The sequence below is a fragment of the Periplaneta americana genome, chromosome 6 (assembly GCF_040183065.1).
Source record: "Periplaneta americana isolate PAMFEO1 chromosome 6, P.americana_PAMFEO1_priV1, whole genome shotgun sequence".
In the NCBI taxonomy this organism is placed as follows: Eukaryota; Metazoa; Arthropoda; class Insecta; order Blattodea; family Blattidae; genus Periplaneta; species Periplaneta americana.
In genome coordinates this window covers 16,065,919-16,092,950 of record NC_091122.1, presented here as the reverse complement: position 1 = coordinate 16,092,950, position 27,032 = coordinate 16,065,919, and the positions used below count along the sequence as shown (strand labels likewise).

The following is a 27,032-nucleotide window of genomic DNA, read 5'->3' as shown; positions in this document are numbered from 1 at the left end:
GAGGAGTAATAGTAGGAGGAAGAATAAACTGTATAAGATTTGCTGATGATATGACGTTGTTAGTACAAGAGGAGATGATACTAAGGAATAAGCTACCGGAGCTAAATGACAGTTGTGAGCATTACGCCATGAAGACAAATGCAAACAAGACGAAGACCATCGTTATCGAAAAAAGGATGGTGAACGTGCGAATTTAAAGAAGGCAGTATAAAAAGTGGACAGCTTCAAATACTTGGGGTGTACTATAAGTAGTAACATTAGCTACTGTCAGGAAGTCAAAAGGAGATAGCAATGGAAAAGGAAACTTTTAATAGAAAAAAGAGCATCTTCTGCGAACCACTGGAAAAAGAACTAAGGAAGAGATTAGTGAAGTCCTTTGTGTGGAGTGTGGCATTTGTATGGAGGCAGAAACATGGACATTACGGCGAAGTGAAGAAAAGCGACTAGATCGTATGCGGAGACTAGGGGAAAGGCAGAAAATAGCAAAAACTGGAGAATGCTGGATTTGCAGTGAAAGACCTACTGTTGGGCAGAAAACTATGAATGGAGGAATGAATAAAACGTTTATACCAGGACACAGATATAATAAAATTAATACCGGGAAAGAAATAACAGAAAGCAGGTGTGAGATAAGTGCGTACTCCATCACCCATCTTATTTAACATATAGACGACATCGTAAGACAATAGAAAAAAAAAAAAGAAGTAAACTAAGAAATAAAGTTACATCCCGGAAGTAAATGTATAAACACTTCAATGTTTGCAGATCACCAGGTTATTATTAAAAAAAAAAGTGAAAATGACTTGCAACATGCAATATACCACTTAAACCAATTATGTGAGAATTATAATTTAAAACACCTTACAAGAAAATTACCGTTACGGCCTTTAAAAGGAGATACGTTCTAAGATCATTATTTAATGACAATATAGGCCTAATTGAACAAATATTTCACTTCAATTTCTTTAGTTTTGATATGTTATGAACGAGAAAAAGATGTAGATAACAAAGTTAATTAATTCCAAATGATACGAGTATGTCGTAAAATTCAAAGAACATTGAGAAAAGTAAAACAAGATAAGAAAAAAAGCTAAAGTTTGATATACGAGTACAGTAGAGAATCAATTATAACTATTTTTGCTTATAACTTTCGACTCAGTCATTTCCGGACCAGGGTTCCTTATCTCAAATTGATGCATGTGCACTTCTCCATCATCCCTGAAAGTTTGTAACACCAGCCCGGAAACACCCTGTATATATGTGTGTATGTATGTAAAATTGCAAAGTTGAAATTTTTAAGAAATGTAACAGGTTGCACATTACTAGGTCAAATACGAAATGAAGACATAAGAACAGAAACTGACATATTTTCCATTAACGATCGCATACAAGAAAAAAAAACAACATATTGAAAGAATGGACAATGGCTGAATAATAAAACAAATACTAAAATACATACGACATGGAAGACGAGAAGTATGTATGTATGTATGTATGTATGTATGTATGTATGTATGTATGTATGTATGTATGTATGTATGTATGTATGTATTTATTCACACTGCAGCAGGTATATACCCGGTGGCAGTGGTAACTAATTACACTCAATAATGACAATAATAAACTTATTAATTAAAAATACAATTAATAATAATACTAATAATTAATACTAACAATAATTAATAATAATAATAATAACAACAACAACAACAGGGAATATACTTAATTAAATGAAACGATCACTTAAAATAACATTTGAAATAAATCTAATTTGTATCTTAAAAGTAGGATCGAACTAAAACCCACGAGTATGATGTGTTCATATCTGCACAAATACCTTTCAAATTACACTCATTTCGCTGTCAACTCACTCACTGCAATGGAACTACGACACATTTCACTGATTCTATCCTGATTTCACTAACACTTCAAAAACATTTCACTGTTCAAATACTATGCACTGCCACTATAAACTATAAAGCTTCACTGACAGAAACACGTTTCACTTACACAGCACACTTCACTGACACGACATACTTCTTCACTGATACAACACACTTCACTGACACAACATAATTCTTCACTGATACAACACTTCAATAACAACATATCATTTACATCCTTTAAATACTGTGTATAATTACCGTCTATTAGTAAGGTCCTTAAGCCTATTTTTAAATACATTTTTGGTTGTTGGTAAAGTCTTTAGTAAGTCTGCAGGTAAAGCAGTCCCTGACAGTACGACTGAGAAAAGAAAACTTTCCAGTGTCCGTCCTCTGCCTTCTTTCCCTCAATTTATATGAGTGGTCGTTCCTTGAAGAATAATTTGGCGGCTGCAACCTATTTTTTATTTCTCTCCAGGCAGGCTCACCTCTGTATGTTTTGAACAGTGCGCATAATCGAATTCGCGTTATCCTGTCCGTGAGTGTGTCCCATTTTAATGGTGAATTTTTCCGACAACACTTGAGAGCCCGTTTTTTAATCTTTTCCAGTGGGGAAGACCCGGAAAACGATAGAGTGAAGACGAAAGAGACTGCAAGCCTCGTAGCGAATAATAATAATAATAATAATAATAATAATAATAATAATAATAATAATGACTAGATTCTGATCTGTCGCGGCTTCGCCACAGCCATCTCTTTCTTAGACATCCTGTGCCTTTTGAAAGATGCCACCCGCGCAGTGTATATGGTAATCCAAAAATATCTGTACCGCCGCATTTAGCATCAACAAAAGCATTTGAATATGCCTTCGAGTTACTTTCTTGTGATTGGTCAAGTTACTTCCCACATAATATCTTCTTAGTTACTCCCCTCCAGGCCAGCTGTTTTCACTACCCGATGACGCGATCGTATAACCATTCTAATGAATTCACTAAACGATTATGAAACATACTGTCACTACTAAATTATAACCACACTCAGCACCAAGAACAGCTTCGTATGAAGTTAATTTTAAAATTTAGTTACCTTGAAAATCTCACCGAAGACGAGACATTAAAAATATTCATTCTCAACCAACGCATAGGCTATCATACTTTCATGTAGTGCTGCCAACAAGTGAAAATGAATTTCGAGTAAGATTTACGTGTGCGAGATGAAAAGGCGTACACCTGTCATACGATATCGATATTCCTTACAGTCACTTAGCTTGTGGAATGAATTCTTGTGTGGTGTAATAATTTTAATAAAGTATATTAAGTGTAAGAAAATTCACATAATACGTATGACTATCAGATCAGAATGATCGGTTTTGTGCAGCAACGTGTCGAGAAAGAATCCTTTAATACGTTGACGCAAAAAGCTCAGTAAAATTGTGTTACATTCTCAAAGAAAACTATCACGATATTACTCACACCATGATATCAGCAACCTTTACTCCTCTATCCAGTTTCAATAAATTTAATGTGCCCTCCAATCTTCAAGAAAGAATAACGACGAAGATGAAGATCATCCAACTCTTATTAAGATCAATTAAACATTAGAAAAAAGATGTGTTTAATTTAGACACTCAAATTTTATGTCTAGATTTTGAAAATGAATTCGGCAGTGTACAAAGCTACAAACTGTTCGAAACGCTAAAATAAGAAATATGCCAATTAAAGTACTAAGTACCATTATAGATATTTACACTAGTAATCAAATTAAAATAAAATGCAATTCAAAATTATTTCAACTTGCTAATATCAACAAATGAGTACGTCAAGGTTGCAGTCTCTCACCAACACTTTTCGAAACAGCCTATAATGTACTTTTGAATAAAATAATTGAGAAACGGGAACAAGAAATCACTGGAATTAAAATAAACCCAAATCATAACACAAAAACTGTATTATTTGCATATGTTCAAGTAGTATACCGAACAACGAAAACAATTAGAAATATACAAACTGAATAAACTAATAGGATAACATGGAATTAAGATTTCAAACGATTTTGAAAGATAAGAAACGTGGCTTTTATGGGACAAGATCCAATAATGAGTAGAATAGTGTGATAAACAATAAAATTATTGAACAAACCAGCTATTTGGGAATTTTTAAATAAAATATTCCAGATATGAGCAACTTCTGCATGCTTGAGAAATTCAGTCTCAATTTCACATTTATTTACACATGTTCCCATCTTTATATATATATACAAGGTTTTCCAGTAGAATGTGACGATTTTAAAAACACTGCCGTTTCTAGCAATTTTGTGCTTTGGAGGAAATAATGGTTACAAAACATACCATTTCTCCTGTGATTGTAGGAAATAATATTATGGTTAACTGGATGGTAGCAGAACGTACATTTGCAGCAACAGCATATATTGAGTCTAAATCCATCACACATGTCCAAATATGATTTAGAAATGAATTTAATGTTCCACGACATGGAAGAAATTCTTTTCCGTAACACAATTCTGAAGTGACTGAGTATTGTAAATTCAATAACACTGGGAATATTTGTGATAGATTTGCTGGTAGTCCGTGATCAGTTCGTACGTCGGAAAACATCGCCAGAGTTAGAGAAGCTGTGCTTATAAATACAAGAAATGTTGGGAACAGTGGTACTGCCTCAGATAGATCACCATAATGAATTTTGGTTCCAACAGGATAAGGCGACAGCACACACTGCACGTGAATCAATAAACAGTCTGCGAATATTGTTTCCTGGGAACATAATTTCACGATTTGGAGATATCGACTGGCCGCCACGGTCTCCTTATCTTACAGCAGCCGACTTCTTATGGGGACATTTGAAAAGTAAAGTGTACTGTAACAGACCACGCACCATAAACATAAATAATGAAATTAGAGCCATTGATCGTGGTTTATTGTAGAGAGTAATGATGAGCTTTCAGAGCAGATTGCAAACATGTGTTCGTTGTCGTGGAGGTCACTTAAAAATGTAATTAAAAATAAGTACATATTAATAAAATGTATTCTACAACAATGTTTCCAGTAAAAGTGTTGTATGTTCGCGTAGGCTTCCGCGGCTGGTGTACATGGTGTGTGGATAAGCTTCAGGGCTTCTACCGCGTTGTCTTGGTGTTATTGGCTGACGTTTCGACCGCTGTGTTGTGGCCACCTTCAGAGCAGTTGTTGGCCTGAAGCTTATCCACACACCAAAAGCGTTGTATGTTAATTCAATTTGATCGTCCCACAATAAGGCTATGAAAACCGTCACCTCGTGTGTATATAATTTTTCTTTTGGCCGTAATATTGTAATAGCGGAGGGGGGAAATTCGTAATAATTACCGTTCTCTGATTCTGTCAATCTACTGCAGTTCGAGCAGTTACATTCCAACAATCATAATTAGATCATATTAAATTCGGTTCCTCTCATTTCGCATAATCACAGCGAAATTTTAAATCCTGTCACCATGACAACCACATTTTTAAGCAATGACGAGACCCTCACATTCACTGTGACTTGCATATGCAGTCGGCAAATACTCCAGTCCTTGTATTTGGCGATTCCGGAAACTAGATCTTGTAAGCAACGCTACTGAATTGTTTGTTTACTGAATCTCTCGCGAAATCAGTCATCCGTGGTGCACACGTGTCACAGACAGTGACGACTACAATTCCATGTAAGGCATGTATATTCGTCCATTACGTATTGCCATATGACGTCTACTTGTCATTGGAGCCAAAGGACCAATGTCTACTGTACAGCACTATTCAGAAAACCATAATCCGGTAAGCTCCCTTTTGAAAATCGATGGACTGCTGAGAAAAAGGCTTTTGAAAGTTGTTGACAAAACTGAATTCTCAAAATATTACTTTTAGTAAGTTGTTTCTCTTTAAGTATTTCATTTTCCAATTCTAAGTTTATACACACACATTATGTACATTATACATCTTTTTCCTCAGAAGTAATGTTTTTTGCCTGTAAATCGACGAAATAGCCTACACAGCAGCGAGGTTCGTGGGCTCACATCCCATCGAGAGTAATAGAGTTTTAAGAGATAAGAAGTCCTTCTCATGAGAAATCTAAGAGTTCCATGTTGTAGATTTATGGTAGTTATATAGAACCCTCATGCAGGCAAAATTATTGGCAAGCTGTCCCTCGTCCCTAATTTATGGACAATATAAGAAACTGATTGTGAGCATGGAAATGGGACACAACAGTCTTTCGATGGCTGCGGCGTAGAAGGTACTTAAACACCAAGAGTTCATTAGAGGCTGGATCAAAGAGAAATGCCAGATACAAGAGACTCAAGTAACAACAGAAACAGAAGGCTTAGGACGGGAAAACCATCCTTATCACTTACTGCGGATATTCTGCAAATCAGCGAACTGTATATGGATATAATAACAGGACTGCTTATTACATAATGTACTCTAAGGAAAAATCTGTGTACAATGGATATCTTCAAAGAAAGCCAATCTACAAACTACGGTAAAATATCGTTAAACGAACGTCAGTATAATGAAATATTCAGGATTACGAAATTATTTCCTGTCCCCTGCCTTTTTTTCATGTGATTTAATGTTAATCTAGTATTTAAATTTACGAAAAAAAAAATCAGTGTAACAAAATAAAAATTTCGCTCCCTCGCCGAAAAAATCTAGTTTTTAACGAAGAATATTTTAAATACGGAGTACAGTTTATTAGCAGGTAGGGACATATTTTATATTATAATATTGCAATTGCATAGTGGCCACTTACTTGGTCATTAAATATCTAGCTAATGTAGTAGAGAGAAGAATCCAAAAAGGATAGCTGCCCTTGAAAAGGGGGTACCGAGCGGTAACAGCACCTAAATTAATTGTAGATCAACAATATTCTATTTTAAATTTAAATTTTATTTTTATTTTATTTTAATTTAATTTATTTTTGGGGGGGCGGCTATCCTCAACATGAATAATTTATTTTTCATATATAGAGCTGTACAGATGGTTATTTACAATTAACAAGGAATGTCTTAAAACATTAATGGCTATATCTTGAAGTTCCAAAAGATCGATATGGAAACGATGAAATAAATTGATACAAAATCTTGGTATAGTGCCCCTTGCACCAAAGAGCAAGCCAATTACTTCCCAGCGACAAACGGGTATGCGGTATTTCTCTTCCAGATAAGGAAAGCAGGGTTCATAATGTCTTTTCTTTTCCAGATCTACTTTTTGTGGTTGGAATTCGGCACCCTCAAATCTTATAGTGGGATCGATTATGAAGTCAATCTTTTGATTGTTATCAATTGCTATGATGTCGGCACGTTTGGTGGAGCCAGTGGATGAAATACAATGTACTTCTTCATAAATGTCAAACTTTCCAGACTTCTTGAGACATTCAGCAATTCGGCTTCTAACCCAGTGATGACGATACTAGATCAACATATCTCTGAATTTATTATTAGTTTTGTCATGCAGTTTTTCCTTGTCCTCCCCATTTAGTTTACTTCTACACTTACAGCTCACCAATCTCGCAAAATGGCGCCTCCAATTATAGCTAACCAATCTTATAACACGGCTTCTCAAACAACATGGCATATCTTGTTCTTCATAAAACTTGAATTTCATACTTTTCCTGCTCCTTTAAATTATTTCTTTTCAAATGGAATACAAATTCAACTTTTTATTTTATTTAAGGATATTTTCCAGACCTACATACAAAATATGCAGAACTTACTGCGAAAACAGAGGTAGGCTAAATGAACGGGAAATGCTATGGAATGACAATGCAATGAAGATGGAACGGAATGATGATGTTGATCATGTTGTTGTTTAGTCAACTGTCTGAAGACAGGTCTGAACCTCATAAGAGACACAATAATCATCACTCATGAGGCAACTAAGCCAGGAGATAATGGGATGGTGTGGTTAATTTCTTTTCCCTTCCATTGCATACATCATTGAGTAGTGACATTTTATACTAATCAGACTTCAGATACATGAAAAATTCCGAGGCTGAGCGGGACTCGAATCTGGATCACCTGCGTGACACACTTAAGATCTAGAGAAGACAGTCACCTCACATTGCTAACACTCACGGGAGGAGAAAACCCTCGACAGATAGAACATCTATTCTCTATGAAAACATGATAATAATGATGAAAGAGTAGTGGAACGGAGAAAAATTCTCTCTACGATGACTCAGAATATCTGCATGGAAACATCATATGTACTTCGGTACATTAAAATAATATAATATATGATATGCGTAAATCACTTGTGATTTAAGACGGCGCTTATTCCGTCGGATCCCGGCCAACTAGTCACTCATAACGAGTGCACCTCCGCACATGTGTGGACATTAGTCCTACGTTCATAAACATCTATGACGTAGTGCAGAGGGCGGCCACCAGAGGGAACCCAAGAGGTGGAACTTAAACTGAGAGGATTCGATCTGACACCGGGATGGGAATCCGGTGTGGCTTAGTGGCTAAAGCATCAGCACGTAGAGTTGAAAACCCGGGTTCAAATCCCGGTGCCGGAGAGAATTTTCCTCCGTTCCACTACTCTTTCATCAAACGATGACGCAGAATATCTGCATGGAAACATCATATGTACTTCGGTACATTAAAATAATATATATATATATATATATATGATAGTAATGTTTCACATAAATAGCAGCATGAGATTTTTCAACTTCACGCCGCAAAGGATTCACTGTATAACTAATTATATTTATTTGCGTAGTAATTTGTTGTTTATTTATAATCTAGTCTGTAACCTTCGGAAATTCTCAGCTGCAGTGTGGCTCGTAACCATGGCATTATAGTCTATTACTCCAACAATTAGTTTCCTTATCTGACGTACGAGTAATTGCTCAAAGCCGGAATTTTCCGTTAGAGGATATTCACTTAATGTGGCTGTTTCTTGAAGAAACCGTCTTGAATTCTGCTACTATGGTAGTAATTAATTTCTTATCTATAGCGAAATAATAACATTCAAAGTATCCGGTCCTCAAGTGCTTACTGTTTTTATTCCAGTCATTCCAAAATTGACACAGACTTCAACAGAAAACAGCCAAGAACAACATATTAACATTATAACATACAACACCGACCCGAGCTTGAGAAAGTCTTAACATGTCTGTTATCTTTGCACTATTGCTACGGGTGTGTTTTTGGCAATAACGATGAAAGCGAAAACTTTCTAAATGTCGTTTTAGCGAAATTCAACTCTTTAGACACGTATATGTATATAATAATTAAAGCCAAATAAAGCCACGAAATATCGAGAAACTTTTAGTTTGAGTGCAATCTGTTTTCGTGAAAAAGACCTCTTTATCATGAAAATTACCAAATACACCGCAACAAACGCGCTTCAGTGCGGTTCTAGTCTTTATTTTTTTTTGTCCCTCTCTAGATGTTTTGTTCAGAACTTGCATTGCCTTAATCAGGAAGTTACTCATATGGGAGGAAACCGCTGTTGCACTAAACCAACTTTCAGGCAAAAGAGGAAACGATCTTCGTGTATTCGCCTTAATGTACTTGCGTTTCCTTGTTCTCCTTGTCTTCCCCTTGTTCTCCTTTCATTTCTCTTGTTCTCGTATTCTCATTTATTCCCCTTGTTATCCTTCCCTTCCCTTGTATTTCCCTTCTTTCCTTGTCTCCCCATTGTTCTCATTGTATTCGCCATGTTTTCATTGTATTCCCCATGTTCTGTATTCCACTTGTTCTCTTTGTGTCCCCATTATTCTCCTTGGATTCCCCTTGTTTTCCTTGTATTCCCCATGTTCTCCTCGTATTCCCTTTGTTCTCTTTGCATTTCGCTTGTCCTTTTTGTATTCCCCTTGTTTTCATTGTGTTCCCCAAGTTCTCGTATTACACTTGTTCTCCTTGTATTCCCCTTGTTTTCTTTGTGTCCTCATTGTTCTCCTTGGATTTCCCGTGTTCGCATTGTATTCCCTATGTTCTCGTATTCCACTTGTTCTCCTTGTATTCCCCTTGTTCTCTTTGTGTTCCGATTGTTCTCCTTGGATTTCCCTTGTTCGCATTGTATTCCCCGTGTTCTTCTCGTATTCCACTTGTTCACCTTGTATTCCCCTTGTCCTCATTGTATTCCCCATGTTCTCCTCGTATTCCCCTTGTTGTCCATGCATTTCCCTTGTTCTTACTCTATTCCCCTTGCTCTCCTCGTATTCTCCTTGTGTTCCGCTTATTCTCCTCGTATTCCTCTTGCTCGCCTTGTATTATCCTTATTTTGATTGCATTCCCCATGTTCTCTTCGTATTCCCCTTGTCCTCCTTGTATCCTTCTTGTTCTTATAGTGGCGAGAGGGTTGCATTTTATGTGACATAAATAATTCTGAAGTTACTCCCTCATACCTAGTGAGGAGAAAGACCTCTTCGTCAAAAGTAACAGAAGTTTCATTTTACAACTACAGTAAAATCTCTGCTATCCGTGGTAATGAAGGGGCTGGAGTGAACGGTTAATCGAAAAAATCGGATAATCCGTACCATATAAGGTTTTCATAAATTAAATGCATTAAACAGTTTCGTCATTTCTTCCATGGTCTTGTGTTTTAACACGCTAGGAAGTGGATCAGAAGTTCACCTATTTAAGTCTGGTTTTCAATGACGGGCTTTTAAGCGCCAAGGAAACTGTAGAAAGATAGAATAGTACAGGTCTCATGTTGTAGATTTACATACTCTATACATTTTATATTTGTTTTTCATTAAATCGTGCACAGCTGTAATTCCTATTTCGTATTCCCAAGCCACTCAATTATTTTCACTTTTTTCGTAGCAAAACACCTTTTCTTTTGACACTTGTGAAAGACATTTTGCATAGAAGTTAGGCCTCTCGAAGAGTAGACCATTCTGTATAAGGGTAAAAGTTTGTAAAAAAAAACACTCTGTAGAAAAAAAATGCGTAGGTACTAATATAATGTACGATACTTTATATTTTTATTCAGCAAGGAAAAAAAGAACGAGAGAGAAATACAGTCGGATAATCCGCCACCCGGTTAATAGGATGACGGAAAATCGGGGTTCTACTGTAACAAGAAAAGTGCGTGAAATCAAGTGCCATCATTCAAAATGGAGGGTTGCAAATATCCTAGAGAGTAGTTTTGAGGGATGAAGGAACACATACGAGGGGGAGACAGTTTGTGGGAAAGGAGTCCGCAGTACAGACGTCTGTCAGTAGATTCACCCTCAATATGTCACGAAATGAACTTTGTCAGCTGAGCTATGGCTAGTGTGAATGGGTAGCAGTGAATGGAGGCGTGTGGGTTGTTTACTACGGAATAGTGAGGTTCGCACTGGCCCTGCCAGCGTGAGCCAATAAGAGCCGCGCGGTGTGGGATTCCCACGGCCGGCCGCGGCGATTACACAACCGGTCAGCAGCCGAGCGCGCGGCGCGGTACAAATATAAGAGACGGACAGCAGCGGCGACCAGTCGAGCGAGTGCCAGTGCGGTGTGACAGTGTCAGTGTTGTTACTTATAGTGTTGCAGGACTCATCCACACTTAACAAGGTGAGTTCAAGCAGTTCATCCTTTTGGCAGGATTCCAGTGTTGTTTACAAGTGAAAAATTAACGATTTTATAAATTCACATAATTTGGAACTTTTTCTAAAATAATGATTTCATATTTTCCCTGGACAGAAATAAAACGTATCATTTCACTCAATACAGATCTATAAGCGAATAATGAAATTAACTAGCATTTCGGCAAAAAAAAATCAGTATAATCTAAAATATTATAAAAATTTGCGTTCCAAACGTTTTCCCTAGTACAAACAGAAAAATTAAAAAGAAAAATTGAGCGGTATTGTAAAAATTAATTGTTTCTGTTAATTTACACTAATGACATTTTATCTCTTTCGCAAACCTCACTGATACAGGCTACATAAATTTAATTGTGCACTTTTCACAATTTCGACCCTCCCAAGTAGGCCTACTAACATTGTAACTCAATTTTTTATGGTTTTGAGTTGTCCTAGTTAATATGCTCTTAAATTGTTTCTTTTTCTCCCAGTACTATCATTGTATAGCTCTAAACCTCCCCAATTGTATGTAAAATCTTATTGCTACTCTACATATTTGTATACACTAATTTACGCGATCATTTTAAAACTACATTTTCATCTCCTGAAAAATGTAAAAAAATGAGTTACAATGTTAGTATCTGGGAGGGTCGATTTGTAACAGTAAAACTGGAAAAAGTAAAATTTTTGAGTAGTTCAAAATTATAAAATTTCAGTTTTCTATTAATTTACACTAATGACTTTTTATCTCTTTCGAAAACCTCATTGATACAGGTTACATAAATTTAACTGTGCATTTTTTACAATTCGTATTTTTAAAGTATTTATGTAATATAGCCTACTCACAGAAAAATGTACAAAAAAATACAATTTCCATAAAGCTTTGAAGTGCAGGATTTACTACCCTTTACAATTTAATAGTTCTGTAATTTACCATTTAAATATTTTCTCTAAAGTACCGTACGTACCGAGTTCTTCTTTTATCTAATTTCTTAGTTGTTCAGCAGTGTGAAAACTTATCTCCTAGCTACAGTATTTGCAATATTAGATTTATTTCGCTTCAAAACTTTCGAAAACATTGACACATAACACAATCGTTTTCATTTCATTCACCTTCTTCCCGTTGATAAAATAAATTTCGCAAAGTCGTCATGATTAGTTCAAAATAGTAATTTTTTTATATAAGTTAGCCTAATTATTCATGATTGGTTAAACCATCCTCATTAAAAAAATATTGCACATCTTCAATGGCTCAAAAGTACAATAACTCGTTTTCCACTAAACGGCAATTTTTTTTATAGAAAACTACACTAGTATAAATAATAATTCGTAAAGATCGAGAAATCATACAAACCTATATTTATATCTCTGTGGATAAAACCTAAATTCATACAATTAGCCTATTTCCTCTATGTAGGACTTTACCTATCCAGAGTAATAGGCCTATGTAATGTGCCACTAAAAAGTAAATCTTCAATTTTGCTTCTATCTCTAATATTGAATACTGTCATATCACAGTCTTTCTGGAATCTATATCGAAAAACAAGATTATTTAAAAATACAATGTAAAATAAATAACCAGTTATAGCCTAATCAAACAGTACAAACCGAAGTACAATGTACAGTTTTCAGAGAGTAGGCCTATTCCACATGTTACTACGCTTGAACACTGACAAAACAATTATAGCACTCCAAACGCGAATAGTGCACTGAAATTCTCTGATAAACGCAGATATATGCCTGAATATATTAGAAGTATGTAATGCTATCATTCATGTCATCAAGAAATAGTTTATCAAATATTTTACATAAAACTCAGGAAAATGACTGCAACAATTTAACTATTACTGCTGACAAAACTGTTAGAATTCGGAGATAATTTGCTGCCAGACATGACACAGTGCAAGGTACGTTCTATTAATACTAGCACATAAATCACCGAAATAATATTATGATAATTAATCATATTTACACAACCGGTGCTTTCCTCAATATGTCAACAATTTATTATTTTGTCTTAAGCCATTTCTTTGATTCTGTAGGTTAAAATGTGCTACAATGTGTTGCATATTGCAAACAATACTGAAGTTACTTGATGTATGTACAATACAATTAATCATTTTGAGCTTCTGTTTCGGAAGAAATTTTAACTTTATTCAGTCCAATAAGTTTACACGTAGGGTTAACTGATAAGTAATTTCCCAAATGTTGAACTTCTTAATATGACATTCTTAGAAGTTGTTTGTTTTGTATTTGCAAATTGATGATGATGATGATGATGATAATGATAATAATAATAATAATAATAATAATAATAATAATAATAATAATAATAATAATGCCATTTTGTCTTCCTATCATTATTAAAAAGCTTAAGTCCATTGGCAAAATACGGTCACATCTACTAGTACGGTCGTCCTGGTTGGCGCAGTTTGTATAGCGCTGGCCTTCTATGCCCGAGGTTGCGGGTTCGATCCCGGGCCAGGTCGATGGCATTTAAGTGTGCTTAAATGCGACAGGCTCATGTCAGTAGATTTACTGGCATGTTAAAGAACTCCTGCGGGACAAAATTCCGGCACACCGGCGACGCTGATATAACCTCGGCAGTTGCGAGCGTCGTTAAATAAAACATAACATTTTAACATTCTACTACTACATTAGTAGTTATAAATAATACTTAAGGACGCACAAAATAGACACGTACCTCGTAGAATATGCTCTACGCTATAACAGTTTATATTTTATAGACGTCCTCCTCAGTAACGAGTCCGAATTTTAACTCACTGATCACAGTTGATATTTCTATTTTCGATACCAAGAATATAAAAACACGCCTTCTATTCTGCGAAGAATAAAAAGTGAGGTTTATTGTTGCTCGTCTGTTCTGATTGGATTATAAAACACAAAACAGGAAAGACAACTTTATGGCAAAACAATCCAACTTAAGAATGCAATACAGGTGCACCAGTGTTGCTAATTCAGCGGGTTCCCCGCTAAATCTGGCGTTTTTCAGTGTTAGTTTAGCGGGTAAAATTTATTAAATTTGTATTGCTGATATAGGGATTTAGCGGGCATTTTTAGCACTTACAGCGGCAAAATAATCTCATTGACAATATAGCAATTTAGTTGTTTCTGCACTGTTTCACAGCGAGTTATTAAGAATCGAGTTGGCAACACTGAGATGCACTAGTCAACAATGAACAAATTAAAAGCAATGGTATTAGCTGTCTTATTGAGAATTCGTCTCCACAAACTAACAAATCGGCATGATTGGCATTCTATATTCTTGGCTGTCATTATGATTATGCAGCATAAAGGATCACCAACTTAAAGTTACATTTTTCGATTATGAGGACACAGAGATAGTTTTGAATTAAAGTTGTAGATGCAGATTCTTTGGAAAAATTTCGTAAATCGCACAAAACGTCTCTTCCGTTATTCTCTATCATTTCTATTTTAGATAGCAATTTTCTCTCAATTAGTTCTTTACTTCTGGAAAAATAGTAGCAGTAGTAGTAGTAGGTTTACCGACAGAGTCGTAGAGGATGGAAATTTGTTGGGATGCCACAGGGAACTGGGGCTCCAGGAGGAAATCTCTGTCCTACCTGGACCATGGGCTTGGTCAACACGTCATAAATCGGGGGTACGCAGGGATTATAATCCAGTGGACCGCTGTGTTGGCGTAATAATAATAATAATAATAATAATAATAATAATAATAATAATAATAATAATAATAATAAAACTTTTTCGCGTCAATATGAAAAGAGAAAAACAGCATAAAACTAATAATAAATTTAATCGATCGTTTGAACGTTAAGAGCCATTCAGAGTATGTGTGAGAAGATCATCCACATAACGAATTAAACTTGTTGGTCTGTGACGGTTAAGTTAGCGTTTTTATCTCCGCTAGACTACGTCAGTTACTTCAAACAAAGCCTATCCCACCTTCGAAGAAAAGTACACATTCGAGTGTCCTGACATTTCCTTTTCAAATATCAGTGATAAGGGCACAGGTTTCGCAGTTCACAAAATATTAACTATGGTATATTTTTCTTCCTTCAGATGGACACCGAAGAATTCAGAGCACGAGGAAAGGAAATGGTGGACTACATCTGCAACTACATGGACGGACTGAGTTCTCGCAAAGTCACACCGAACGTCGAACCCGGATACCTCCGCACCTTGCTGCCTGCACATGCACCCCAGCATCCCGAGGACTGGGAAAGCATTATGTCTGACGTCGACACCAAGATCATGCCCGGGGTGAGTTACTTTATTCACAACTTCATGCTGTTATCATTCACAATGAGAATATTTATGAACGCGTATTTGAATATGAGAAAAGTTCTTACACACGATTATCTAAAAATGAGCAGCGGAGCAAGGAATTCAATTAGTGGCGATATTACGAATAACTTTAAAATACAAGCTAGATATGTTGTTATAGCTGCAATGTACAGAATGGTCATAAACTCTGGTGATATAAGCAAAGGCATACAATCTTTTCCTCCTAATTTTCTCTTTCTTTTCCCTTTCTTCCTTTGTTTCGCAAACTGGATCAATTCTATTCTTAAATCTTCAAAAATATATGCGAGTCTTTACATGCAATAGAACCTTCAACTACTCAAATCACACGTTTCGTCTATATATGTTGTTTGTTGTTTTCTAATGCCAGGCGTTTGACAATAAAGTCATTTGACCTCTTGCACTCCAATATTTTTCAAAGATATTATCATACTCAGCCACTGAAGCACAGATTTTGAGGTGTTCCGAATCCATTTCTTGGTTTGAGTTGCACAACTGAATATATATAAAAGTAACTGTGTTATAACTATGCGAGAATTACTACGTTCGAGTTAGTTTTACCACAAAAAAGAAAATGAATGTGTCATCATGACCACTTACTTGTAGTCAGTGACAGTTTAGTGATTCCTGATAGGCAATAATGTTGAGAGAGTACGAAACTGTAATAAGAAAGATGCAATGCCTCCGTTCCTATATACTTTGAACATACTTGCAACATGTCCGTAAATAAATTACAGTCATCATTTTAAACGTAGGATAACTGACAGAACAGAAAGAAAAAGACAAACCAGAAGGATCTGGAAGTCGGGACTTCTCATTACTAGTTCGACGTTTAAACTCTGAGCTACCAAAGATACTTGTAAGAACAAGGAAGATATATAATTTCAAGGAAAAATTGTTCCGGGGCCGGGTATCGATCCCGGGACCCTTCGCTTAGCGCGCGACGGTGTCGTGTATAGTTCCTGGAGTAGCTCAGTCGGAAGAGTATTCGCGCGCCAAGCGAAGGGTCCCGGGATCGATACCCGGCCCCGGAACAATTTTTCCTTGAAATTATTCAAACCTGCTTTACAGGGAGCTACTACCTGAAAGCCAGATTTGTAAGGAAGATATATATTTATAACGTAAAAGAGTGGTAAATAGCAATTTTCACTATCAATAACTCGGCAATCTTTGAGCGTTGTATAAGTCTAATTGCTTTGCATACTTATTTGTACATCATTCGCGTTCATTCGGAACAAAATAATAAAAACCTTTAATTCCAAAAGCGTATCCTTTTCTTACCAGTAGGACATAATGAGATCAACTAGCTGATTTATATATTTTTTTTCAGGTGACGCACTGGCAACACCCCAGGTTCCACGCCTACTTCCCATCTGGCAACTCGTACCCATCAATCCTGGGTGACATGCTGTCAGATGCCATCGGATGCATCGGGTTCTCCTGGGTAGGTCCTCATCTCACTACGCTATGTCATGCCACGGCACATCAAGCACTTACAAAGTGCCGGCTGTCTGCCTCACAGACGGTGCCTGTGCAGTGATCTTCACCTACTTACATACTCCGCACTAATAACTCTTCTGTTATTTATCTCAGTGTCTAATAAGACCCTTATTCTTTTGCAGGCTGCCAGCCCTGTCTGCACTGAACTGGAGACCATTGTCCTCGACTGGTTTGGTAAGTACAACCTGATTAATGTACTGCATCTGTCTTCGTTTGTTACTGACAAGTTAATTCCATTGCACTTCATGAAGAAAATTGCGTTAAATTTATCATTTCAGTTTATCTTTATTTTATTTTTAAGGCCCGTCCGCTATTCGGTTCCGAATACATTACAGCCCACTGACATTATGCCTGCTCTCATAACTCCGTCCAGGATTGTCAATTAAGGAGCGAATTCCTAGAAATACAATGAAACATTCTTCAAATACAAAGATCAATGATATCCATAGACCTAAGTAATTACCGAAAAAGAACTATCAGAGCCTCAATGTCTAAAAACATATTGTAGTTTTATTCACTTGTTTATTTACGTTGACTGCACTATGTTCTCTTTCAAGGACGCATACACCTTTCATATTTTTTCCTTTATTTTATTTGCTTTCTTATCCTTATTACATGTTTTTCATAATTTTCTTCTTGCTTACAGGCAAAGCAATTGGACTTCCCGATGAGTTTATAGCATCAACTCCTGGTAGCAAGGGCGGTGGAGTTATACAAGTAAGTACAAGAACAATGACAAGATTTTATTGCATGATAAAATCAAATAATAAGACAATCTGCGAGAACATCTGCACAAGAAGAAAAAAAAAGCTTTTTGTATTAATGAAATACACTTTAAAAAGAGAAAGTCAATTAATTGTATGCCTAATTACAATAATTAAATTTCTAATTCAATTGGAATAATTTCAACGAATGCGTAACACCGTATTTCAGTCTTTATAGTGAAGTTTAATATAAACAGTTATAAACCATAAGAAGCCGGGATAAAATTGTTTGTACATCGCTATTTATGATTCCCTTAACTATAAAAAAAAAAATTCAAAAGACAATCCCCAATGTTTGGTTCTAGTAAGTTGCCATAATTCCATTTTTATTAAAATGTCCTTTAATATTAATTATAAAAATTCTAAACAGTCGAAACGTTTTCGAAAATGACATTACACTACTAAGTTCTGATCACATTCATCGAATGGCATAGGTGTTTATAGGCTTATAATATGTACATACATATATATGAATGTCAATGATGGAAAGAAAAACAGTATTTTTTTTTAATTAAGGAGAAATATTGTATTTAACAGAGCCTGTAAAAAAACATCATTTATCGGTTCGTCTACCCTCTATCAAACTTTTAAAAATAGAATGATACATAATGCTCCTACAATTGTTATTGATACATTTACCTTAACCAATTTTCAAATCTAAAAACGTCCCTAATTTGTCGGTCATTGGGGCTTTGACCTTATCTAATATTTGGAAGGAGAAACACCTTCTAATAAGAATGTTTGATGTATAACATTCACTTGCACTGACCCGTGTATTTCTTCACACAGTCCTCTGCCAGCGAATGTATTCTGGTGTCGATGCTGGCCGCCCGTGCCCAGGCCATCAAGAACCTCAAGAAGGAAAACCCCGACACGGAGGATAGCGCTTTCCTGCCCCGACTCGTGGCATACTGCTCGGAAGAAGCTCACTCCTGCGTCGAGAAGGCAGCCATGATCTGCCTCGTCAAACTGCGCATCCTGGTCCCTGACGACAAGTGCAGTCTGCGGGGGCCCACACTGCGCATGGTGAGCTTTCCTTTTCTTCCTAAGTGACTCATGATGTTGATTTTAAATATTTAGCTACTTAAAATATACCATTTTTAAAAAATAAGAGGTAATTTAATTGCTAATATTTTGTACAGAATCTTAAAAATCCTGGCACTTGCGTAATATACCAGAAATTTGATCTTTTGCATCACCATGACAACGAGTTTCTTTGTTTCTGATTGTTCTGGTAGTCGTGTTATCGGTAGGCTCTTTCTTGTAACTTGGCCTGCAAGATCGCCAGATATTAACCCAGCAGATTATTTATTGTGGAGCTATTTGAAGGAAAGAGAGTTCTTGAGAAAGCCTACCACAGTTTTATTGATGAGTTGAAGGACTCCATCGCACACACTGTGGCAGATATTCGAGAACACGTACTAAGGCCTGATGTATGCAGCATTGCAGAGAGACCGTTGTTGCTACAAGAACAAAATCATGGACACATACAACATCGACGATGAAGTTATGACAGTGGGTGGTGATGCAAAAAATCCCATTTCTTGTGTAATATTCCAGTGACAGAATTTTTAAGACTCTGTAGAAAATGAAAATATGAGCAATTAAAGTTATCTCTTACTTTTGAAAAACCTTATAATGTCCTGTTAGCCGATCAGTTCACTAATTGCATAAGCAACTTAAAATCTAGGAGGACTTTTAATTTGTCATGGATAAAGGCTGTGCCTGGGAGAATTTTACTGCGAGTGTTTCTGTTTAACCTGTCATCATTACGCCATTTGTCCATAATCAACTACATAGAGATAAGTTAAAAAAGTTAAAATATAAATAGGCCTAATTATATTTTTTACTTTATACGGTAACTTATATTAATAGCATATTATAGACATAAACCGAAGGGCCACAAAAACAACTCTGGAGACTAGAGATGAACAAAACTAACTGCCGCTCTCACTCGCTGTGTTCGCTGCATTTGTCTTTCGAGTCTCGGCTCATCATTCCCGCTGCGCTTCGAGTCTCGCTCGTCATTCTCGAAATAACATTTGGTCGGCTTGGAAAGATTTCGTAACTTTAAATAACATACATCACTAAAATAAATAACATTAGGCCTATAAATGTTTAAATGAGACAAAAAGACAAAAGAGAATAGTATCTTAGTTACCAAAATGTTCTGGTTCTATTATATGATATGACCTATGGTTATATAAAAAAAATTCTCAAATAAATTTGCATTTCTAAGAAAAGTAAAACATAACATTAAGATCCCTTTACTTGAGATTGCACATTTGATATTAAACATATGAACAGAAAATTTCTAGCCTTTTAATAAGGGCCTAGTAATTAAATAAAGACTGGGGAACGGATTATTATACACTGAAAGGTAGAGATGATGTTTCAAATAGGCTAATTGATTGTTTATACATAGATAACAGTTTCCAAAGTAGATAAAAGTTCAGTCAGGTATAAACAACTGCTGACTTCGGGACTTCATCACAATATCGAGTCTCAGGCTCACAACCAGTCTTTACGTCAAGGACGCGACGTAATACAACATTGTCGTGCGGATTTTCGGCTTTGCGGGCGCTGTTAGTCTCGTTATCTCGATGTTGTTCATCTCTACTGGAGACCTTTGCTTTAGTTGATCGCTCGGAGGTACAATTTCCAAAAAGTAAAAACACCACACGACTTGACTGCCTCCGTGGTCTGATGGTCAGCATGCTGGCTTCCAGATCGATTCGATTCCCGGGCTCGGCTCTCAGTGAATTTTTATTGAAGAATAGGAATTCCCTGGGTGTCTAGAGTCTGGAAATTTGTATGAATGTGAGTGTGCCGGGTTAATATTAATTAACCAATCATCACAAATATAAAATTCATCAGGACTGTCGCTGGGCAGTAACCTGAACACACGTTTCAGCGTCACATTGTTGACAAGTAACTCCATCTGTTAGCACAACCATAAAGCATCTAATAGATGCTACAGAGTTATCAACAACGGAAAAAAAAAAAAAAACCACACGACTTGTAGCCCACCAGATAAACAAATTAAACTAACGCAAAGGCACACGAAAACGCAGATAACTGACAGATACATCAACACTCTTCTCAATTTCCAGGCAATGGAAGAAGACGTGGCGCAAGGTCTGGTTCCATTCTTCGTGTCCACAACCTTGGGCTCCACAGCGTGTTGCTCCTTCGACAACCTGACAGAGATCGGCCCGGTGTGCCGTCGGTACCCTGCGGTATGGCTGCACGTGGACGGGGCGTATGCCGGCAACTCCTTCATCTGCCCGGAGAACAAGCCCCTCATGGCTGGCATACAGTACGCCGACTCCTTCAACACCAACCCCAACAAGTGGCTGCTCGTCAACTTCGACTGCTCCACATACTGGGTCCGCGACAGGATACGACTCACGTCGGCGCTAATCGTCGATCCCCTGTACCTCCAGCACGCCAACTCTGACGAAGCCATCGACTACAGACACTGGGGAGTGCCCCTCAGCCGCAGGTTCCGCGCCCTCAAGCTCTGGTTCGTCATTAGGAAGTACGGCATCGAGGGACTCCAGGCTTACATCAGGAACCACTGCAGACTGGCCAAGCGCTTCGAGGCCCTCGTCAAGAACGACTCCAGATTCGAAGTCGTCAACGACGTTAAGGTAATTATATCACATGAGTCTGTAGTCGCCATACATAGATTTACAAACTGTGCGCATTTGTGTCAGTATATAACTTTCGTCTAGCAACATAAACATAACACGAAACTCCACTCGATAAAACAAAAATAACGGGTTTAAGTTAGTGACGTTTTCTCACCCATCCAACACGACGCTTCTAAGCTGTAACCATCCTTAATAAACGCTTGTCTTCCTCAAAGTCTTCAGCTCATCTTCTCCGAACTCCTACTTCCTAAAAATTATTGTGTATCTCTTCGTACAATAACATTTTGCCGACCGAGATGGCTCAGATGGTAACGTTTGAAACTCGCATTCGAGAGGTCCCAGGTTCAAATCCCCTGGCCGGCCAATCTGATTGGGGCTTTTTATGGTTTCCTCAGTCACAAAGACAAATGTCAGATTGGAAATTTACGTACAATGATTCATCATCGCTTTAATAATCAATATCATAAAAATTAAAAATAAAATCTAGATCAATTACATGAACACAAACCATCTATAACACACGACAACAGAAACAGAAACTCAACAATAGTCGGCTTAATGATATACACAATGATCCTACACACGCGATATGACCACAGATGTTAAAGTGTATAACTTAACTTAAGAAAATAATAATCTCTTATCTGTTGTCGCGAATATAGAAGAATATTTGAAAATCAGCATGCTTCTGAAATTGCTCATATTTTCTTAAAAGTAGTTTCCATAAAAATGAAAACATCAGTTTTATCACAAAATTATAGAGTTTAACGTCAAAATAACTGTAGGTCTATTCAATTATATCATTCCTTCACTCTGGAAACGTTTATTTCAAAATGCAACATATCAAAGTTGCTCTTGTACAGGTTATTGCTTTTTTTTTTCTTTCCGCAAATTTAACCTTCGAAGCAATTATTAGGTTCGTAAACACGCGAATCGTCTTATTATGAATACACTAGAATATTTTCCAGAGGAGATTTGCACTTCCAAATGGTTCGATGTGTCAGCCCTGTAACTTCAGATCCTAAAGTCTGTTAGAAAATTTGAAGAGATCGATTCTGTGGCAGATAAAAAACGCTCAATAAATCAAAATTCATGTAGAACAAGATCTTTACGCGCAACCGCATATCACGACCTTCATTAACAAGGAAAAAATACTGACAAGCTCTTTTGGCAGAAGCAGCATAAGCTAGCATCCCCCCCTTCCTAAAATCTGACCTCCACGATCGCCAGATATAAACTTTGCCAATACCTGGCGTTGAGAAGAGAAACAATGCATGAAAAAAAATTTGTACCATATTTTAATTTCATACCAATCGCATTTTCCATAAATAAACACTTTTTTGTTAATGAGATGGTGTTTAAGAATTTATCAGTTTCAACGGTTTCATAAGTATTCTGACTTTTGAATGTACCAATTTAATGCAGTTTTCTTTCTTTCAAAACCAGCTGTCATAAGCATTTTACATTTTCTCATTTCTTAAATGAACACTGACTCACTAACTGTATATTTTCTTCTTGGTGTGTTGCTATATTACATGGTTATATTATAAATTGTTTCAGTTGGGTCTGGTGTGCTTCCGACTTCGAGGAACGGACAGACAAAACCAGGATCTGCTGGCGTCCATCAACGGCTCCGGAAAGCTTCATATGATCCCATCTCTCGTAAAGGGCAAATACATCATCCGTTTCTGTGTTGTGGCGGAACACGCCTGCGAAGCTGATGTCGGTAAGAAAACTGAACATTTCATTTTATATTCTGATACTGTTGTTGAGATACTTTATTTTAACATAGCCATTAGCGGGGAATTAAATTATAAAACCCAGTATTTAACATTGCACATTTCTTTTGTTATACAATGGACAAAACTGAGGGATTGGGGAATGAACTTGAAAACTCACTTCTGATTCAATTAAGACATTTTTATCTATAACGATCATATTGAACATTATGGTTATAGGTCCTTTGCTAGCGTTATAAGCATGTGAGTGTTAGAACAACATGGTCACAAATCTAGCGTTCGTTGCTCCATTGACACAAATTTCTATTTATTAGAACACTTCATTACAAAATTTGTAGTGCACTTATTTCAGTGTATGATAAAATTAGGGTTACCATGTTTTTAACCCTCACTTTTCAATTTATCGCTCTGGTTCCGTTGAAAAAGAAAAGAAGGCCGTGTGACCGAAAAAGCAAAATATCAAATTATTTTATTTTGAACGGTCCTTGGGCCCACTCAGTCTTCTGTTAATGTTCTCCTATAAAACTTTTTTTTTCCAAGGCTGGGAAACCAACTAAGGCTCAAGTAAGAACTTTCGGTGGCTCTTTGATAGTTTTGCTTACGAGTATCACAAGAATTTTATATACAATACATAATGTTGAAATTTTCAATCTTATTACTTATCAATTTAATATTAACATTAACAATTTAGATTGAACATTTTAACATTATTTATTGCATTTAATAGCCGACTTATCTGAACATCAAAACATAAATTGTAAAATAAAAAAAAATGATATGCCATGAATATAAGACGCCCGACTTTATTTCCTCCTGAAATTCCGCATTTGGATTATGTTTCATCCAAAAACAAATCCATCTCCCTGCGGAAACCCGTGATACTTTGGTCCGAAGACAAACACTAGCTTGCCTACTACACCACAGACTATGAAAGCCCACGGATTTTTATGGAAAACTAAATAAATTTATCTGTGATGAATAGGCCTATCTCAAATTTGCAGACCGGTTCACAGATGATTTTGTAAACCAATAATGTTGAAGTAGATTAGAAATGAAGAGAACCGTTTCTTGGTTGCAGATCACGCCTGGGAAGTGATTCAGGAACACGCAAACGAACTGCTGGACCTGTACATCGACAAGGTGGCCCCAATGCCTGTGAAGCCAGCGACCCCCGAGATCACGCCCAAGCCCCCCATGCAACGCAAGCTATCCAGGAGGCTCAGTTTCACCAGGAGCGTGTCCCGGGACCTGTACAGGCGCTCCATGTCACGGTCCAGCCTTCACGACGGCGCTACGCCCATCATCGTGCCCGAGGATGAGGACAATATCATTCCCGAAAACGAAAACGCCGACGAGGACGTCTTCCTCCTCAACTCTCTCACCATCAAGGAAGAGGAGAAAGAAGCCGTCTAGATCTCCAACAATCCTACACCAGTACTTACTCAGAGACGGAAGAATTAAATGCGTGGGTTACTATAGCAACGCAATCTATAGAGTCGAACTACCATATAGACAAGATTGCAGGAATTGCAGAATCTCTGATTTCACAGAATTTATTTATAGTGTTACTGTCTTCCGTGGCTCTGGAACTGAAGTTCTGCATTCCATTTCTAGGAATCTAAAATATTTATTCAAATTTATACTAAGTTTCGTCTTTCAAATCTGATAATAGCGTAACTGAAACGGAGAAATAATTGAATGGGTAAAAACTGATTCAGAAACTCCTATTAATCTAAGGCAATAAGAAAAGCTTTGAACATCCAAATTATAGTTGATTTATATAGATCCATTTTGTGCATAATTTCGAAAACATTACTGATATAACACAATATGCACCATTCGACAAGTGCCTTATGACATATAATGTGTTGTTTTTTTATATTTATCTCATAAATTACTTCTCGCAAGGTAATAAATACTTCCATTTTTACCTCAGTATGGACCAATATCATAGACTGTACGGAAAGAAGATCCATGCACTCCCATTCTTTCCTATAGGAACATTAATGTAGCTCTATCAAGTAAAGTTGTGAATGCTGTCAGAAACTCGTCAGAAATGTAAAGTAGGGAAAAAGGAGTTAGCATTCCCACTACAAATACAGAACTCATTTATTTCTTCAAGTTGTATTGAAGTTCCTGAAGTGTGATAAAACCTTAACCCTTATTATGTCTCAATACTAAATTTATTTTCTGAAGAAAGTCAATTTTGCTTGTAAAAGAATATAGCACAATTTTTAAGAGGTGGGACAAGAGGGTTAAAAAAATATTTATCCAATGTAAATATATTTTATGACATGGAAAAGTTTTCTACCCTGCATTTCATGAATGAATGTTGCATTCGTGTTGATAGAACAAATTTGTTTTTATGTATATTTATGCAGTATGAATGTAAGTGAGTGAGTGAGTTTGTGAGGAATTATAGAGTAAATTATGAACGAGACTTTTTACAAATCAGTATTTATATTATAGCCAAAGCTGAATTGTTGCTTGTATAATTTTTATCATGACTTAAGTTATAATAATATTTACAAATTTGCAAAATAAACGATACTTAATTTGTAATAAAATCACATCTACGTTATTGTTTTCCACAACGCTATCTCCATACACCAAAATCCTTTCTTATGAACATCAATTAGTAAGGAAGATGGTAACAAAATCTTGCTGATTAAGTCTGAACCTAGAGAAAACTATGCAAGTATTCAAAACAAATTAAAATTGATGAAAATGTAATATTAGGCTAATAGATAAGCGAATCTATCCGTACATCACGTTTTGCTTACAACTTGAACGTTCGTCAGCGGAATGATTAGAAGGGTTTTCAGGGGTGATATAATAAGTGAATCCCATATAAACTTGCGATGCCGATGCTTCGAAGATGGTCGAAAATCTTAAAAGCGATTCATATTCTGTAAAACCTTCAACAAGCAGAACATCAGAAAATGCTGAACACGTGTGGACTGCAATCAACTAAAATCGGCGATTCACAGTGCGAGAAACTTGTCATGAAAAGTATCGCGGCAAAATTCGTTCCGTGGTTCCTGTCACAAACAGTAGAACGAATCTCGTTCTGAAGTTGCTCATGACTTCCTTTAAACTGCTAACAATGAACCATTCGATGGCTAAGAAGTGATACCGCGTATCTGTAAATTTTCAGGTGAATCTAAAAACAGCTTTAAAAATTAATTTTTCTCAAACTAGATAAACTTTGCATTGTAACATATATTAGATACCTCCTACGGTGACTGAGTGATCTTTTTTTTTAATTGGTTACTTAACAACGCTGTATCAACTACTAGGTTATTTAGCGTCGATGAGATTGGTGATAGCGAGATGGTATTTGGCGAGATGATGTCGAGGATTCGCCATAGATTAGCTGGAATTCACATTACAGTTGGGGAAAACCACGGAAAAAAAACCAACAAGATAATCAGCCCAAGCGGGGATCGAACCCGCGCCCGAGCGCAACTTCAGACCTGCAGGCAATCGCCTTAACCGACTGAGCCACGCCGGTGTCTCTGAGTGATCTAGATCGTCGGCTGTCACGCAGGAGGTCCGAGTTTTAGTTCGGATAGGCCTGAAATTTTGAAAAACCCATAGTGACACTCGTGATTGAGAGGTTCAGGTGGTGGTT

General features: G+C 36.7%; 2 protein-coding genes across 5 annotated transcripts in view; one reads left to right on the top strand and one right to left on the bottom strand.

The window, feature by feature from the left end:
- The window catches only part of Rpp25 (ribonuclease P protein subunit Rpp25), a 366,206-nt gene that overhangs the window by 286,584 nt on the left and 52,590 nt on the right, over nucleotides 1-27,032 (bottom strand). The gene's annotated exons all lie outside the window — the stretch shown is intronic.
- On the top strand, nucleotides 11,271-25,965 carry LOC138701054 (aromatic-L-amino-acid decarboxylase-like). Its single transcript, XM_069827602.1, has 9 exons — nucleotides 11,271-11,420; nucleotides 15,497-15,697; nucleotides 17,070-17,183; nucleotides 17,362-17,413; nucleotides 17,886-17,956; nucleotides 18,793-19,029; nucleotides 21,117-21,656; nucleotides 23,220-23,385; nucleotides 24,477-25,965. Exons 2-9 carry the CDS (start codon nucleotides 15,497-15,499, stop codon nucleotides 24,809-24,811), a joined length of 1,716 nt encoding a protein of 571 aa, XP_069683703.1. The 5' UTR covers nucleotides 11,271-11,420; the 3' UTR covers nucleotides 24,812-25,965.

Bases quoted from the DNA above. Each gene is read 5' to 3' on its own strand.
- LOC138701054 (XM_069827602.1), top strand. From the start codon at position 15,497: ATGGACACCGAAGAATTCAGAGCACGAGGAAAGGAAATGGTGGACTAC. The intron at 15,698-17,069 runs GTGAGTTACTTT...ATTTTTTTTCAG, and splicing joins ACACCAAGATCATGCCCGGG to GTGACGCACTGGCAACACCC. The intron at 17,184-17,361 runs GTAGGTCCTCAT...ATTCTTTTGCAG, and splicing joins GATGCATCGGGTTCTCCTGG to GCTGCCAGCCCTGTCTGCAC.